The 16,596-nt window shown below is 32.0% G+C and overlaps 2 protein-coding genes across 3 annotated transcripts; both read right to left on the bottom strand.

Annotated features, from left to right (window-relative positions):
- Window positions 1–531: 531 nt before the first annotated feature.
- Window positions 532–5,386, bottom strand: SEOR (sieve element occlusion r). 2 transcript variants are annotated; one of them, XM_014772237.2, is made up of 7 exons: window positions 5,113–5,386; window positions 4,918–5,010; window positions 3,968–4,413; window positions 3,685–3,779; window positions 3,395–3,525; window positions 1,918–2,376; window positions 532–1,326 (listed from the first exon to the last, which is right to left on the bottom strand). In XM_014772237.2, the coding sequence occupies exons 1-7, from the start codon at window positions 5,320–5,322 to the stop codon at window positions 745–747; spliced, it is 2,016 nt and encodes a 671-aa protein (XP_014627723.1). In that variant the 5' UTR covers window positions 5,323–5,386; the 3' UTR covers window positions 532–744. The 2 variants fall into 2 exon arrangements, with proteins under 2 accessions (XP_014627723.1, NP_001241173.1); NM_001254244.1 differs by having other exon boundaries at window positions 745–1,320; window positions 5,113–5,322.
- Window positions 5,387–8,856: 3,470 nt separating this feature from the next.
- Window positions 8,857–13,375, bottom strand: SEOS (sieve element occlusion s). The gene is made up of 7 exons (NM_001254295.1): window positions 13,160–13,375; window positions 12,973–13,059; window positions 12,361–12,806; window positions 12,151–12,245; window positions 11,862–11,992; window positions 9,755–10,213; window positions 8,857–9,432 (listed from the first exon to the last, which is right to left on the bottom strand). Exons 1-7 carry the CDS (start codon window positions 13,373–13,375, stop codon window positions 8,857–8,859), a joined length of 2,010 nt encoding a protein of 669 aa, NP_001241224.1.
- Between the last annotated feature and the right edge of the window lie 3,221 nt (window positions 13,376–16,596).

Here is a 16,596-nt window from a genome sequence, read left to right on the forward strand (position 1 = left end):
TCGCCAGCACAAACAGCGAGACCATTCGCTATTCTGCCAGTGGCAGTGGCATTTTCGCCACGTGTTGCACATAGGGGCTTCTCGCTAGTAACATTAGCGGTTTGCATGTATTTTACGTAAAATAATAGACCCATATTGTAAATTGTTTTGAAACAGACCTATTGTGAGAAATAGTTTCTAAAAGAAGCCCCATTAAGGTAATTTGCGGGCGAAGTTCACCCACTAACCGGATTGGACTTTGAGCCTATTCCAGGGTAATTTTCTTAATGACGTAACTTGCATTTAAGCATTTCACTTTGGAAAAAATTACTCACATGACATGAGATGAGTATATATGCCTATTCCAGCATTTCATATTTTAATTTATTACTTTTAAAAATATAACAAGGCACAGCTTCGTGCATTTCGTACTCCAAAGCCTTCGTACCGTATAGCGGTGCTTGAATTAAAATATGAAATGCTGTGAAGTTATTCATTCTCTATAAAATGAAATGTTAGTCATAAATAGTGCAATGCAAAGCAATCACTCTATCATTGTAACACTATTCAAGATTAACAACACCAGATTACATAAGAAAAAGATACACCTTATTTATAAGGTCACACAGAACTCCTTTTGTTCAAAGAAATCTTTATTTTACCAGAAAAAGCTTAGTCCTAGGCAGAAGTTGCTCATAACCGGAAATGAAGCTTAATCCCACACTCTCTCATCCATAACATCAAACAAGCAGGCCTCACTGTGTTCTAGTTTGAAGCAATTGAAGTATTATCACTGTGGTTGCATTTATAACTGATGAAAATCTCCATTATCCTACCACACTCTGGGCATCGTATGGTCTCTGGTAACTTCCCAGCAGCATTAGGAATTTCAAGGTGTATGCAGCGATGATGGGTGCGCCTAATCCTTTCATGGTGCTCTTTGAAAGAGGGCTCAAACCCCTTTTTCACCACAAACTCTTTCCATTTCTCAAACTCTGCCACTGTCTTCAAGATTGTGGTTCCATGACCACTCATCACCACAGATGACCCTTTGCATAGGACAGCCCACCCAGTTTCATTCTTGTAAGAGAGCATCTTTTGCACTTCTTGAGTCACTGCATCAACTGTGTTGTGAGCCTTGGTCACAAACAAGCTTTCTATGCCACTCCAAAACCGCCTCAGGAAGCTTTTATCTTCCTTTTCAACACAGAACAACTCAATATGAATCTTTGCATCCTTCAGAGCGGCGTCGTTTGCAAAGGCAGTTGCATGCTTTGTGAACTGATGGATCCACTCTTTGTCACTGCCTCCATATATGAGAATGTACTTTTGCTCTCTAATCTGCAGCTTAGAAAATGACACCAAAACCTTGTAATTAAGCTCAATATTATTAGTTTGTTAGTTTTTGTCTGGAGAAGAAATCGAATCCCTGAACTTTTCCTCTTTTTCTTCTTTCTTAATTACTCAATCAACCTTATATCTCCATTAAGCTCATGTCCTTGTCAATGCTAACTTAAACAATACCAAACAAAACCTTGTAAAGTGTTGATCAGTCGATTCACATAACTAAAACTTCTCATTCCTACGTCTTTTTATTTTAAGCTGGTAGTTAAAACAGTTATAACAAACTATTAAAAATAGTGTGATGTCCATTTGTTAAAAATTGGTATAAATAATTCAGCTATTCTTTAGATTAGGTATCGATTCTTTTTCTATTCTCTTTCTAGAAAAACTCTCTATAATCTGAAATTCATCTTGAAAAAGAAATTTTAAGATTCCTGTGTATTAATTGTATGATACTTTGCACAACATAAAGGCTAACGAAATATTCAAAATATGATTGCTCAAAACTTAACAACTAAAATATTTTCAAATGAGTACTTAATTTATATAGGTTTATAATATGTGTATCCTAATTGGTTTGTGAAATGTACTTACCCATGTGCTTATGTGGGGGTGAGAATCCCCGACTACAGAACCAATCCAGTGAATTTCTCTATCAATTCTCTCTTGATCCGCAATAGTAAAGGGGAAGGCCTTCATTCCATAAACATGAATGAGATGGAATGCGTTTGCATGCTGCACTTTTCCTTGAGGATTCAACACCACAACCATAGGCTTCTTTTTGAAGTGCCATTCCTCCTTGATGTATTTGTACCCTGCTATGGGTCCAGAATGCTGCACCACATACCAAGGCATCTTGCTTTTCAAAAACTCAAATTTCTTGTGCAGCTTTTCGGTCCATTCTTCTACAATGGGAATCCACACAATCTTATACTGATCATTAGCTTTAATAGAATCATAAACTGGTCGGAGTACTGAAATCTCTTCCTCCGTGATGTCTAGAGTGGAAATCAGCAAGTAAACATGCTTCTTCTTGAGCTCAGTGATTTCGACCTGCCCAGCAACAAATAAATCAAAATCAATAACAGTAATATACAACATGTGTTTTCTATGTAAGAATCGATAAAAAGAAGAAAAATCCAAGTTACAGCATAGTGCCGTGTGCTGTGAGCAGTGGCGGGGGCAAAAATATTTGGAGGAACCAAAGTATTTTACTGAATAAAATCGAAAACATTTTTCATATATGTACAAGCTATTAAGAATGTACAAGAATCAAGTTGTTTTCATAGGAATCAAAATTTATGAGAATACATCACACAAATATTTTTCTAATAAATTTAAAGAAATAATCATGTTTTGCTAAAATTATAGCATAAAATGCTTAATTTTTTTATAGAAAAATACACAGTAAATCATAAAATTCATAGGAAAAATCAGCATAAAAAATTTACAAGAAAAAATTACAGTTCCAAATATTGTACATCATATAAGCTTTTCTATACCAAAGTGAGGATATAGAAGTCATAGAAAATGGGTTTGGGAAACGCAAAAAAAAAAAAAAGTTTCATATAATGAAGCATAAATAATTAAATAAAATGTTAAAAAATATTATTAAAGATATGCAAGTCTTGCAAATAGGTGTTTTCAAATTTGACACGAGAACCACAGTTATGTATGTATTGCACAACACCTAACAAAAAGTAAAATCTGTTGTGTTAAAACTTAAGTGGTACAGGACCACAACTATGTAAGTCTTAAAGTGTTAAAGTGAAGCCTAGTGTGCGATCAATAGCACTGTGCCTAATCATGAAAAATGCAGAGTGTAGCTTAGTGAGTGGTCATTACTTCTTTACGAAAAAAGTTTGCCCCCCTATGTCCATAACTAGGCTCCGTCATTGGCTGCAAGGCATGCATTTCATGAAAATAAATTCGTGGATCTATCTTTTTTCATTACTAATTTTAGAAGTAAAATTAAAACAGTAAGATGTTTACAAAATATAATTCTCACTTATTTTTGAGAGGCAATTGATCGCAAAAACTTTACAATAATTTTGTTCAAACAGTCACAAACCGTGGTCTTAGCGGCACCATCAAACAGTAGCTGTGGAGCATCCTTCGAATAAACTAGAAACTTAAACACTTCCATAATTTCAGTAGGCGTTTGAAAAAATTTCCTGAGCCTGTGGTGATACTCTGCCTCCTCTGAAAAGAAAAAGACAAATAATCTACTTAAGCATGTTGTTTGCAACTTCATATGTCTTTTCAATTGAATTTTAATTTTAAATGCAACTTCTCAACGGCTAACTTTGCTTGCTTTAAGGATAAAGAAGAGATAAACGGTTAGCCAGTCAAATTACTGACCAATCTGTTGTCTGCACAGCATGATTTGCTTCCTCAGTTTGCTAAGTATGATGTTGATCTTTTGACCATAGTGGGACAGGTCTTGCTTGTTCCCTCTGAAACCAAGCAATTCTAGAAATATTAAACAGGCTAAACAATTCGTTTAATGACAACATCTTCTAATAAAACGACAAATAGTAACATATTATTTTCATTTTTTCTGGATAAACTTACTCAAACAGCCCACGTAAAGGACCGAGATAACCAAAACTTATTGAATCCTATAACAGTGGAAGTTACTTACGACTCAGTAGTGAGGTAATCAATCTGAGTAACAATAGCCACAATGGTGATGATAGCCCAGTAGACATCAACAGGAATTTGTTCTATTGCGGGCAACAAAGCAGGCACATCCTTTGTGTCAAAAGTTGTAAGCTTCTCCAACTCAAAGATTAACTCAATGACTAGCAACGTTGTTTTGACCAGATTGTTGAGCTCAGTGATGGCTTGGCGATGCTTTTGCACTGCTGCAGGTCTTGTGAGCACTGGAACTCCCTTCAGAACAGCCACAGATTTGGCAATAGGGTCTGTTGGTTGATGCTGAGCTAGCAGCCAGAACTCGCCATATTCCATTGCAAAAGCCGCCAGTGTCAGCACTGCTTTTGCATCCCACTCATAGTTTGAGAGCTTGACAAGTATGGCCATTGTAGTTATATGAGCTATTTCCTCTCCTGGAGGCTTGCATGACATCTGTCATCATTCAATGTGTTACTTTCATGAATTATACTAGGAACGATGAATTATTAGATAATTTTTTTCATGTATTTATGGTCTTATCAATCTTTGTGTGACATATAATTAAATTTCTCATAAAATCAATCTCTCTCTGTGACATATTGAAATTTTCAATTTATGATAATGAAATTAACAACATTCAATTATTCAATTATGTGTCATATAGGAAAAACATTTATGTAATTTAAGATTACTATCTAATCATGTGACAAGTTTTTCAGTTTACAAGAAAAACTTAATAACACTTGATTATATGTTTGTAAAGATTAATAGGATCATGTGATCCAAAATCTAATTTATTATCATGTAGGGTTTAATTGAGACTATAATGGTCTCCTGTTACATAATAATTCATTATTAGTCACATTTTTTTAAAATTATATTTAAATTTTCATTATTTTGTATCCCAATATATAATCCTTGTATGTTTGGATTAATTTGGATTAATGAATGAATGACCTCGGAATAAATTTGCTTCAGGGTATAGAGTGGAGAATTGAAGTTGGCTTGGGGAATCTTGTCTTCTACCTGCTCCAAGCTTGCTTTGGAACCCTGTAAAGATTAATCACAATTGTATGAAAATTTGAGAAAAACAAACCTGAAGGGAAATATGGAAATAGAAATAAAAATGTATTCATATACTAGTGTCTATACCTGAACAACATTGTCAACAATGAGAGTTGAACGCCTAAGGGTGTTCTCAACAAGAATGAAAAGAGAGTCTACATCAAACTTTGTGTGACTGTGGACATGGGTTGAGTAAATTTGGTCCAATATCTGCTCATCGGACATGTTTAACGGGTTGTGCTCACCCTGTGATGAAGTTCTGTGAAAGAGAGACATTAGTGAATGCTTGGTAGCCATTAATTATGCTCACTCTCAAGAATATAATAACAAAGTCTGAGAGATTGAAAGATTAAAAGAATGAGAGCGTGCTGATGATTAACCAGAGTCTTCTATTTATAACGTGGAGCCGTGATATATTTTGTTGGCTAATCTTTGTCAATTAGATTAGGGAGGGATTAAGTAGTACTAAATTAATCGTCATGACTGTATGGGTCGGACATCTAGTTACAAATCTCTAATTTTATAAAGAGCACCGTTAGATGTAGTACCAAGCAAATTTGCACAAACACAATATATAAATTTTTTAAAACTTGAACCAATGGGAACTTTTAAAACAAATATTAATTATTATTTTTTAAAACATATATAAAATATGATTTTTGTTATAAAAGCTGATTGATAATTATTATGCATACGTAATTTAAATATTTAAATCACATATCAATTATCTAATTTTTCTCTCTTTTGTTGTTTTTTTGTATTAAAACATTAGGAATTATATACTAGAAGACTTGGAAGAGGGTTGAAGGATTGGAGTAACACGTTGAGTGCGTCAACAATCACTCAGCGTGAGAAACCAACTTGAAAGTTAGACTTAACACGTCTTTGGCAGCTTAGCGCACGGTCACTTATGTTAGTTGAATTTTACATGTTTGCTCAGCACACACAGAAAGACTTAGCTCACACTCAATGTCAAAAAATATGATTACGCAACGTTTTAAAGAAAAAAAAGAAAGAGAGAAACTAGGGGGCAAGTTTTTTTGGAACCAAATAGGGAGTTAGGGCACGAGAAAGGAGGGAGAACCCACTCGCTTGGGGATCCTTTCCTCTATTTTCTTTCATTCTTTTTCGCACCTCTTATTTCTTTTTGTATTACTAAGTCTCTCATTACATGAGAGGTTAAACCATCCATTGTTAAGGAGCTCAGTAACCAAATACTTTTAATGTAATGATTCTAACTATCTATTTAATGTTATTTTGATATTATTATATCTTTTTTTGTGCTTAATATCATGATTATAGTTTGATCACCTATGCTCATATAGTGTTATAGATTTTATGCATTAGAAAATGTTTATCTCCTAAGGACTTGAAAAGAACATCTAGATAATTCATGTCTAGAGATAGAATGGTATTATTTAGTCTTATTTATGCATCTTTGTTCTTAAAGAAAATAATTTGATATAACTCTTAAGGGATTAGGAATGAAATTAGGTAATTTAGACTCTTTTATATGAGGGATCATGATTAGGATATGTTAACAAATGAAAGTAATAATCAGAATAACATTAAATAGTGAAAAATCCTTAATGTTGCGTCAAGAGTAATTTTGGTAGTCTGAGTCCCAACACATTTCGTAATTCTACTTCAACCGGCAACTCACTTCCCAAGTGTTTGTGTTTTATCTCTTTAATGTGCTCTTCTTAATTATCTTTGTTTATCTCAAATTTTACATTCTATATCATTATTCGACCAATATCGAATTTAATTTATTAATTGTTTAAAATTGAATATATATAAACTCTGAGTACAGCCAAAGTTCATGTGGACTTGACACTCAATTATATCATTTTAAAATACTACTTGGATAAATTAATACACTTACCAAATTACCAAAGAATTAACATTCATGGGTTTTGTTAAAAAAAAGTGTTAGCATTTTTCTTTCATAAAACGTCATTTAATGGGAGTATAATATGACTTATAAGGCAGGTATTACTAGCTAGAATGTTTTTTAAATCTCCAAAAATTTAATATATGACTTATTAAGTGTCATTCTCTTTAGTCTTTTTGGTATAAGACATCGGTAAACAAAATATTAGAATGAATGATTTTTCTCAAAGGCAGGTATTAATAGAATGTTTTTATATATGACTTGCACAATTTTGATGACTAATTTAAGGTTTACTAATTAATATGCACTATTCATTGTTTTCCCGTAAAATTTGTTGCATTTGTGGCTCTATTTGGTTAAATTAGTGAAATGATTGTTGCATGGAATGCAAATTAAAGTTAGTGTCACTAGACACTAATCAGTATGATTTCTATTATGATTAAAAAAAACTACTTCACCAAAATTGAAAAGTTTCCAATCAGAGTTTGTTCAGGGAATGGAATGGTTGTGCTGAACGTTTGTTTAAGAGGGATCGGTCATTCTCTGCCTACGGGTCTTCATACAATATTTAGCTCTGATTCCTCGTTTTCTTTTGCTTTTTTTCCTCGTGTTATTGGCCAAATTTAGTTATTCGATCCTCATTGATCTTGATTCATGCATCTTGTGTTTTTGTGTTAGTTAAGCTTTTGTCCCATGTTTAAAAAATATGTATAAATTAGTGCATCGTTCATGTTGATGAAAAGAAAGAAAAGAAAAAAGAAAAAAGAAATAGACAATGATGAAAAATTATGTATAAAACTTGTCCTATGAGTTAACTATGTACACTGTGGCACCTTTTCTTTCATTCAATCATTTGGTTTTTAGTTTATATATGTTATGTTTAGCTGTCGTATATATATCCATCATTCAACACAACAACGTCTTCCTAGTTATCTTTGCGAGCCATAAGACGTTGTGTTCACCCAATGCGAACTTTTGATGTTTGGTTATGTCTTGTTATTGTGTTTGGTTCATATTTGATTTTGAGCCTTCTGGATGATATTTGTTCATCACTGTTTTTCTTTGTGGGTGAGAGAATTGTTTTATCGTGTTGCAAAAGTGATTGAGAGAGGAAGTGAGTGTGTGAACTTAATTGTGCATTTACGCGTGAACGTGTAAACTTAATCAGCACACGATGCACACAGTAAAGGTTCTCGTGGGTATAGATTTTACTCCGCTTTTATTTATTTTTCTCATTTCTACTATTTTTTAAATAACTAGTATTTTAGTTTAGCACTACATTATACAAAATGAATATTTATTTTCTATAACTAAAATTTCTAATAATTAAATACTTTTAAATATATAAATTATATTATAATTAAAATATGTAATAAAGTGGGATTTTTAATGTATGTTATGATTAAATACTTTTAAATATATACATTATATTTTCCTTTCAGTGTTAAACCCACTCCCTCTTAGGCATAAAATATGTTACACCGATCCCTCATAGCAGGCTCAAATAATGTAAAAAAATAGAGATGCATGCGTAATTTACTTTATAATGAACAGAAATAACAAGACAGCTTTGTTGGGCAAAAATGGTTAAGAAAATCAGAACAATGGATGGACCAGTGCAGCGCAACTTTTAATTTTCATATTAAAGTTGTGTTGTACTACTCAAGTATTGCAACACAATCTATATATAAAGAAGCTTAATTAATTGAATGCTAAGATTCAATACAGCTCCATATTACATAGAGAACATATATAGACCTTAATTAAGTAACTTTTTTTTTTTCATTGATACAGAGAGTGATCTTTATTTTACTATAGAAGCTAGTACGTAGTCCTGAAAGACACGCATAGCAGGTAACTGAGGTAAGCCTCTTATTCTCACACTCTCTCTGTCGTTCACGATAACATATATAACAAACCAGAACCCACATTCCATTCTAGTGAATGGCATTGGCAGTATTCTCATTGTGGCAGCATTTATAGCTGATGAAAATCTCCATTACCCTAGGACAATCTGAGCATTTGATGGTCTCAGGTAACTTCCCTGCAACGTTAGGAATCTCAAGGTGTGAGCAACGGTGAGTGGTCCCCACAATCTTCTGATGGTATTCTTTGAAGGTTACCGCAAAGCCCTTTTTGATCACAACCTCTTTCCATTTCTCAAACTCTGCCACTGTCTTCAAGATTGTTGTTCCATGACCACTCACCACCACTGATGGCCCTTTACTGAGGAGAGACCATCCAGTTTCATTCTTGTAAGAAAGCATCTTTTGCACTTCTTGAGTCACTGCATCAGCTTGTTTGTGAACCTTAGTCACAAATAAACTCTCAATGCCACTCCAAAAGCGCCTCACAAGGCTTTTGTCTTCCTTATCCACACAAAACAACTCTATGGAAATCTTTGCCTCCTTTATAGCAGCATCATTTGCAAGGGCAGTAACGTACTTGGTGAACTGTTGGATCCAGTCTTTGTCGTTGCCCCCATAAAAGAAAATGTACTTTTGCTCTTTGATCTGCTTCATACAAAGTATCACAACACCTTATTATTATATATGTTTATCCAATCCTATGTAGTTTTCTAATTCAATGGAGAACCTTACAGACAAAGTTTTACACCATTATGGTTGAAATAGTACACATATAATAGAGAGAAAAAATTATATAGTATAAAAAGTTTTGCACCATTATTTTACCATAATCTACTACATAGGTTAAGTTTGCTGCCTGTTATAATAATTATTTAAAATATTATGATTATAATGTGCATGACCATTAAATTCTATGTAATGTGCGCTAAAAACTTAATTAATTTTTGTGTGAAATATATATACTTACCGAGGTGCTTATGCTGGGGTGAATGCTGCCTAATACGGAGCCAACCCAATCGTTCTCACTGTTTATTTTTTCTTCATTCAAAGTTGTAAAGGGAAAAGCCCTGGTTCCATGAGCCTGGATCAAATGGAATGCGTTTGAGTGTTGCACCTTCCCTTGAGGGCTCAACACCACAACCATAGGCTTCTTTTTGAAGTGCCATTCCTCCTTAATGTACTTGTACCCTGCTATGGTTCCAGAATGCTGCACCACATACCAAGGCATCTTGCTTTTCAAAACCTCAAATTTCTTGTGCAATTGCTCGGTCCATTCTTCTACAATGGGAATCCACACAATCTTATACTGATCGTTAGTTTTAATAGAATCATAAACTGGTCGGAGTACTGAAATCTCTTCCTCCGTGATGTCCAGGGAAGAAATAAACAAGTACACGTTCTTCTTTTTTAGCACCGTGATATCGACCTACCAGACAACAAATCAATCAAGATTAAAAAATTTCAGATGCGTGAAATGATTGGTACTTGAAAGCATATCATTTCACAGACATATATAGGATTAGGATAATTTATTTCAAATTCTCATCACAACACTTTTTTTTCTTCTGTTTTTTCCATTACAATACTTGTTTTTATCTCACTCTTCTCTTGTCTTTCGCAATTGTAGAAATTATTGTGAAAATGTGTATTGAGAATAATATTAATCTTCCTTCAATCTTACCTGGATTCTTTAAGATCATTATCTTAATTATATATAATTCTAGAATATTCATTAATTCAAATGAATTATTCTTTATCAAATGCTCGTCGACATCCAATAACTACGCTTTAACATTGACGTTTTGGGTTGATTTTAGCGCGAGGCGAATATCAAACAAATAACTTTAGCCAAACTTGTCTGATTAAGCTTTTTTTTTAAAAAAAATTAATGAAATAAATAGTTTTTGGTTTTTCTGATGTGTTTCTCTAAAAAAAATATTTAATAAGCAGTTTTTTTAAGAAGCAAATCATATTTGTTTGTTAAAAAAGTGTTACACTTTTTTTAATTGCCTTTTTTAAGTTTAAATAAATGGACTCTTATTTTGGCATTAAAAATATTAATTTTCATATTTTTTTTTAATTAAAAATGTATGTTATGTATGTACTGCAATATGAATTTAATAATTTAAACACATATTTTAATCAGTAGGACGGATAATAAGAAGAAGGAAAAATAGTTTTCATAAAAATAGGGAAATATTTGTCAATTAATTAACCTTTCTTCCATTAAAAAAAAGTGAGTATGAAACGGGAGGGAAGAAGGAAAGAGAAAAGTGATTTTAAGCCTGACTAAAATATATTTATTTTGTGTATTTTTTTAATTAAATATATTTATATTATTTTATATACACACTTAATTTTCTTTTTTCTTTTTTCTTTCCTTTTCTCTCTTTCTTTTTTTTTCCTTTCCTTTTTTTCTCTTTCTTTTTTTCCTTTCCTTTTATAATCAAAAGCACCTAAAGTTTTGTTGCCTTTTGTTTGACACAGTACCAAAATTAATTTCCCTTTTGACAAAAAACCACGCATCGTTTTCTACAAGACTAGGATCGTTAACTCTTTGTTCCACACTTTATTTTAACCTATCCGAAGGTGTGGCATAAATTATCTTTATTTTGTCCCATTTTATGCATTTTTTAATCATTAATTATGACTTTTAACTCTAGACTTATGAATTATTCATATTTAAAGTTATTTACCTTTCTTAAAAATGTATTATAGAGATGAAACCCAGGTTCTTGACATAAATTATATTCATTTTGTCCGATTTTATGCATTTTAGTTCGAGGTCTTGGAGTTTCAACACCACCCCTCCCCTTTTTTAGCGTCGTATTTTATATATATATATATATAAAGTTAGCTTTAACAATCATTTTCTTTTGACTTTTGGATGAGGAGAAATTGATTTTCAATGATTTCAAGTGAATGTTTAGACTGAGGAGTTCAAAAGTAATTTTATTTTTCAAAATAATAATTTTTGTTTATTTTATTTCCTAAACTTTAAAAATATGCATTAAAATGCTCAAAAACATGTTCTTAATTTTTATCCAAATATAACCTAACAAGAAATCACAAACCTTAGTCTTAGTAGCACCATCGAACAGTGGCTGAGGAGCATCCTTATTGAAAATCAGAACCTTAAACACCTCCATTATTTCAGTGGGGGTTTGGAAAAATTTCCTCAGCTTGCGATAATATTGTGCCTCATCTGAAAGAATATAGATAAATTTTCTTATTAGCATCTCATTTACTGCTCCGTGCCTTTTATTCCATCAATCATAGCTTTGAATCAAAGGCACATTTCCTTTAAGGAAAAACACGATGAGAGAATAACTAAAGGCAAAGGCAATAATTTTAATTGCTAACCTATCTGTTGTCTGCAGAGAGTTATCTGCTTCCTGAGTTTGCTGAGTATGATGTTGATCTTTTGACCATAGTGAGACAGTTCTTGCTTGTGCTCTCTTAAATATATAATCCACAAATCATACATTTTAAAAATTACAATTAATTAATAAAATAATAAGGACATTGTTTCATGTATAAAAATAAAACAAGTCTTAATAGTTTGCAACGTACGAATCAGTGGTGAGACAATCAATCTGAGTAACCACAGCGACGATAGTGATGATGGCCCAGTAAACATCAACAGGGATTTGTTCAATTGCAAGCCCCAAAGCAGGTACATCTTTGGTGTCATAAGTGGTAAGCTTCTCCAGCTCAAAGATAACCTCAATAACTTGCAACGTTGCTTTCACCAAATTGTTAACCTCAAGGATGGCTTGTCGATGCTTTTGAAGTGCTGCGGGCTTTGCGAGCACTGGCACTCGCTTCAAAATAGCCACAGATTTTGCAAGAGGATCTGTTGGTTGGTACTGTGCTAGCAGCCAGAACTCGCTATATTCGAGTGCAAAAGCTGCTAGTGTCAGCACAGCCTTAGCATCCCACTCATAGTTTGAGAGCTTGTTAAGTATGGCCAGTGTAGTTCGGTGACCAATTTCCTCACTTGGAGGCTTGCATGACATCTGTCACCACAACAACTCACTATGTTACGTGCACGAGCTATTAGTTATCATGTTATTATGAATTTTATTCACTATCACATGCAGTTTTTGTCTTATATATACAATGTAAGTGTATATTCTTTTTTTTAAAAAAAAAAAATCTCTTTGAATTAGATCTGTGAATGACCTCAAAAGAAATTTGCTTCAAGGTACAAAGTGGTGAATTGAATTGGGGGATCTTGTCATCAATGTGCTCCAAGCTTGCATGGGATCCCTGTAAAAATTAATAAGTGCATGAATATTTTTGAAGGGTGCGTAAATATATAGGAAGCAAAAACGTGGAGGGAAATTAAGAAGAAAGTGAAAAAGGCTACCTGCACAAGATTGTCAACAATGTGGGTTGAACGTCTAAGAGTGTTCTCAACAAGGGTGAAAAGAGAATCCACATCAAACTTGGTGTCACTGTGGACGTGGGTTGAGTAAATTTGTTCCAAAATCTGTTCATCAGACATGGTTAATGGATTATGCTCATTCTCACCCTTTTGGAGGAGAGACTTCAGCGATGACTTGGTGGACATGATAATGCTCATTCTCGAAGGTTTGGAAGGGAAAGGAAAGGATTATTGATGCCTTGTTGGTGGTTACTGCTGTGGCAAGATCTCCCGAGTTCTATGCTATTTATAACGTGAAAAAGTGGTTGATAATTATTATTTTTTATTGTTTGAGGGGCAAAATAGGGAGAACCTTAATTGATAGATATTATTCCACTCTTTTTCTTCTCAAGTGTGAGAGTCTTTTTGTTATGTGTGGTTTCCACTTTCCGTTATTTCTTTTCAGTTCATATTGTTCAAACCTGACGACAGACTTTAGTTTTCAGTTTTCACTACAGACAAATATGCATGGGCTTAATTATTTATAAAAAAATACTCACCCACGTTTACAGCTCGTGCTGTTTTGTTTCTTAACGAAACAAACAATAATGTTCTTTCGTATCTGAGCAGTGTTATTTTGCGCGAAGCACACGAGTAAGCACGTGGAGCGCTAACTTTTTTTGAAGACAAATATTGATTTAAAAACTTAGAATAATATCAAATGCAGTTTAACTGAAAACATATCGCTCGTATGAGAGTGACGAAAATCATTTTCGTACCAAACTCCATTTCTCTTCTTTTCTTTATGAGAACAACTCCAAAAGCCCAGCATTACAGTAATTAGTGGCTACTTTATTTGCCACAAAAAAGACACCCATCGAAATAATAGTACTAATGGGTATGACTCCCCAACGTAGGCAAGATCACCACGTGGTAGCGTCCGTAAGCTTTTATCATTAAAAAATGGACTCCATGCATGGATAATTTAGCCTGTATAATTAGTGGGCTAGATGGGAAAATCCTAATTATTAGTAAGTTTTCACAAAAAATAAATTTTGAATTTGAGATATTATGTAATAAATATAAATATAAATATATCTTAGTTATTATCAACACTCAATTTCATATTACTTATACTAAATTGTACTATTATATTAAAAATACAGTTACTTTTTAAAAATATTATTCTGCTTTTATATATATATATATATATATATATATCAATTACTAAATAAAATATTTATACGAAATATTATTTTTCATTTCTATATTATTTTTCATTTCTTAAAATAAAACCATTTGTATACTTACTCTTTTCTCATATAATTATATATCTTTTTTAGAGTAAATTACACTCACATTCTTATGTTTTTCTCATATTGTATTTGATACTTCTTTTTTATATTATTTTTACTCTTGTTAATTGAAATATATGAAATTGTTCTAATATTTTTATTATACTCATATCCTGTGTGTTTTTTTAAATTGTACTTGATATTCTTTCATTTTTTATATTACTTTTATCCTTCTTCTATTAACGTCATTAACTAACATCAATTAAATATATGTGAACAGATAAAATTACCTTAACATCTTTATTAAATACTCAATAACAAATTAATAATTGATTCTTTCTTAAGACAATAATAATTTTTCCTTTAATATTTGACAATTATTTCATTGTTACAAACACTTGAAGAAGATGTACTTCTTGATTGAGACATTATATCAAACATTTAATCACAAAAAATAAATATTTCAAAAAAAGAAATTAAAAACACAAACACATGAACAAAACACTAAAATTTGAACGCAAACACTAAAAAATAATCACCTCATTAATTCACTTCTTTCCTTTTCTCTCTTTCTTTTTTCTTTTCCTTTCCTTTTATAATCAAACACACCTAAATTGACAGGGATAATTTTATCATTTTCAAAAAATGTTGAGTACACCAGTAATAATGCTAGGTGCACCTAGCAACAATCCTGGATTTATCAGGGCAGACTTTGTTTAGAATAGGAGTACCATTCCTTCGTGTAGGTTCTTTTAATTTCCTCAGGGGTTATGGCCTAGTCCCCCGTGTTCTTTAGTATGTTTCTTCTTCTTAATAATATTTGACGTGCTCCAAAAATAATCTTACACCCAAAATTCTACATTTTTAAGTCAGTAAAATGGAACTAATTAATGGCAAGAAATTTAAGTACTCATTTTATTGTCTTTAAGAAAATTATAATTTTGTTTCTTCATTTTTTTTTAAATAATTTTTTCTTCTTTAATTTCCTTGTCTTCTTTCCAGCAATATCTTAACCAATATTCGACACGTTTTGTGGACCATTGAAGGTTCTGGTTCATGTAGGTAAAGTCAAAATAGTTAGATGTAGGTCATTTCAACATAAATATGTTAGGTTAATTTTATCATAAATGTGTGTTTGAATGAATCAATTGATTTTTAATTGAAATATATCTATTTAATTTGTTTCTTAGCCCTATTCTTTTCTGAACAGTAGCCGTGATTTCTCATGTACAAGAAATAGCATAAATAAATAAAAACAATTAATAAAAATGCTAATAATATATTATATTTAACTTTTTTAACACATTTTTTTTATTATAGAGTAAAACATGCATGACTTTTATTAAATAAAAATGCTCAATCACATATTTAACCGCTATAAATTAAAAAAAAAAAATAAAGCTTTGTTGGTGTGATTTATCCATGATGTCCAGGTCCAGGATAGAGAGTCAGGTGTGGTAACTCTTAATTAAACGTATAGAAAAATATTTTAAATAATAGAAAATGTGAAAAGGAAAGTTGATATAACTGTACGGAAAAATAATGAGTTTTAATTGAAAAGCACGATAAAATAATGAGTTGTTTGTCGCGTAGTGGCAGCGTGAGACATGTGTATTATTTATTATTTAATCCATCAATTAGTCCATGGGAACGCAGTAACAGAATTGGTACTGTGAGTCTGTGACGTAATCAGCAAATTTAGTTTATGACCTAAGCAACTCAGATCCCTTCGTTTGCGGAAAAAGAAAGTAAAGACAGAATGAAATTATCACTAAAATAAGTGAAATTTATATTTTAATTCACTTTGTTAAACAAAGGTAGTGTGGATCCCTTTATAATTAAATTGTTTCTAAACAGACACTACCTTTAATTTAACATATGCTTATTCGTAAAGATTTATTTATGGTGGGCAAATTGTATCTATATTTACTATTTAAACTGTCTTTAAAATGTTGGAAAATATTCTATTATTTCACTATAGAGAATTTAAATGTTTTTGATTTTACATTTTCACAAAAATAAAAAGGGATTGGTTTTGCATAAATTGGGAACTTTTGAGTTAGTTGATCACTAGAACACACGTTAATTTCTTATTGGTCTATAGCATGTTTATTTAACATTTTTCCTGCCCTTGATAATAATAAT

The sequence above is a fragment of the Glycine max genome, chromosome 20 (assembly GCF_000004515.6).
Source record: "Glycine max cultivar Williams 82 chromosome 20, Glycine_max_v4.0, whole genome shotgun sequence".
Classification (NCBI taxonomy): Eukaryota; Viridiplantae; Streptophyta; class Magnoliopsida; order Fabales; family Fabaceae; genus Glycine; species Glycine max.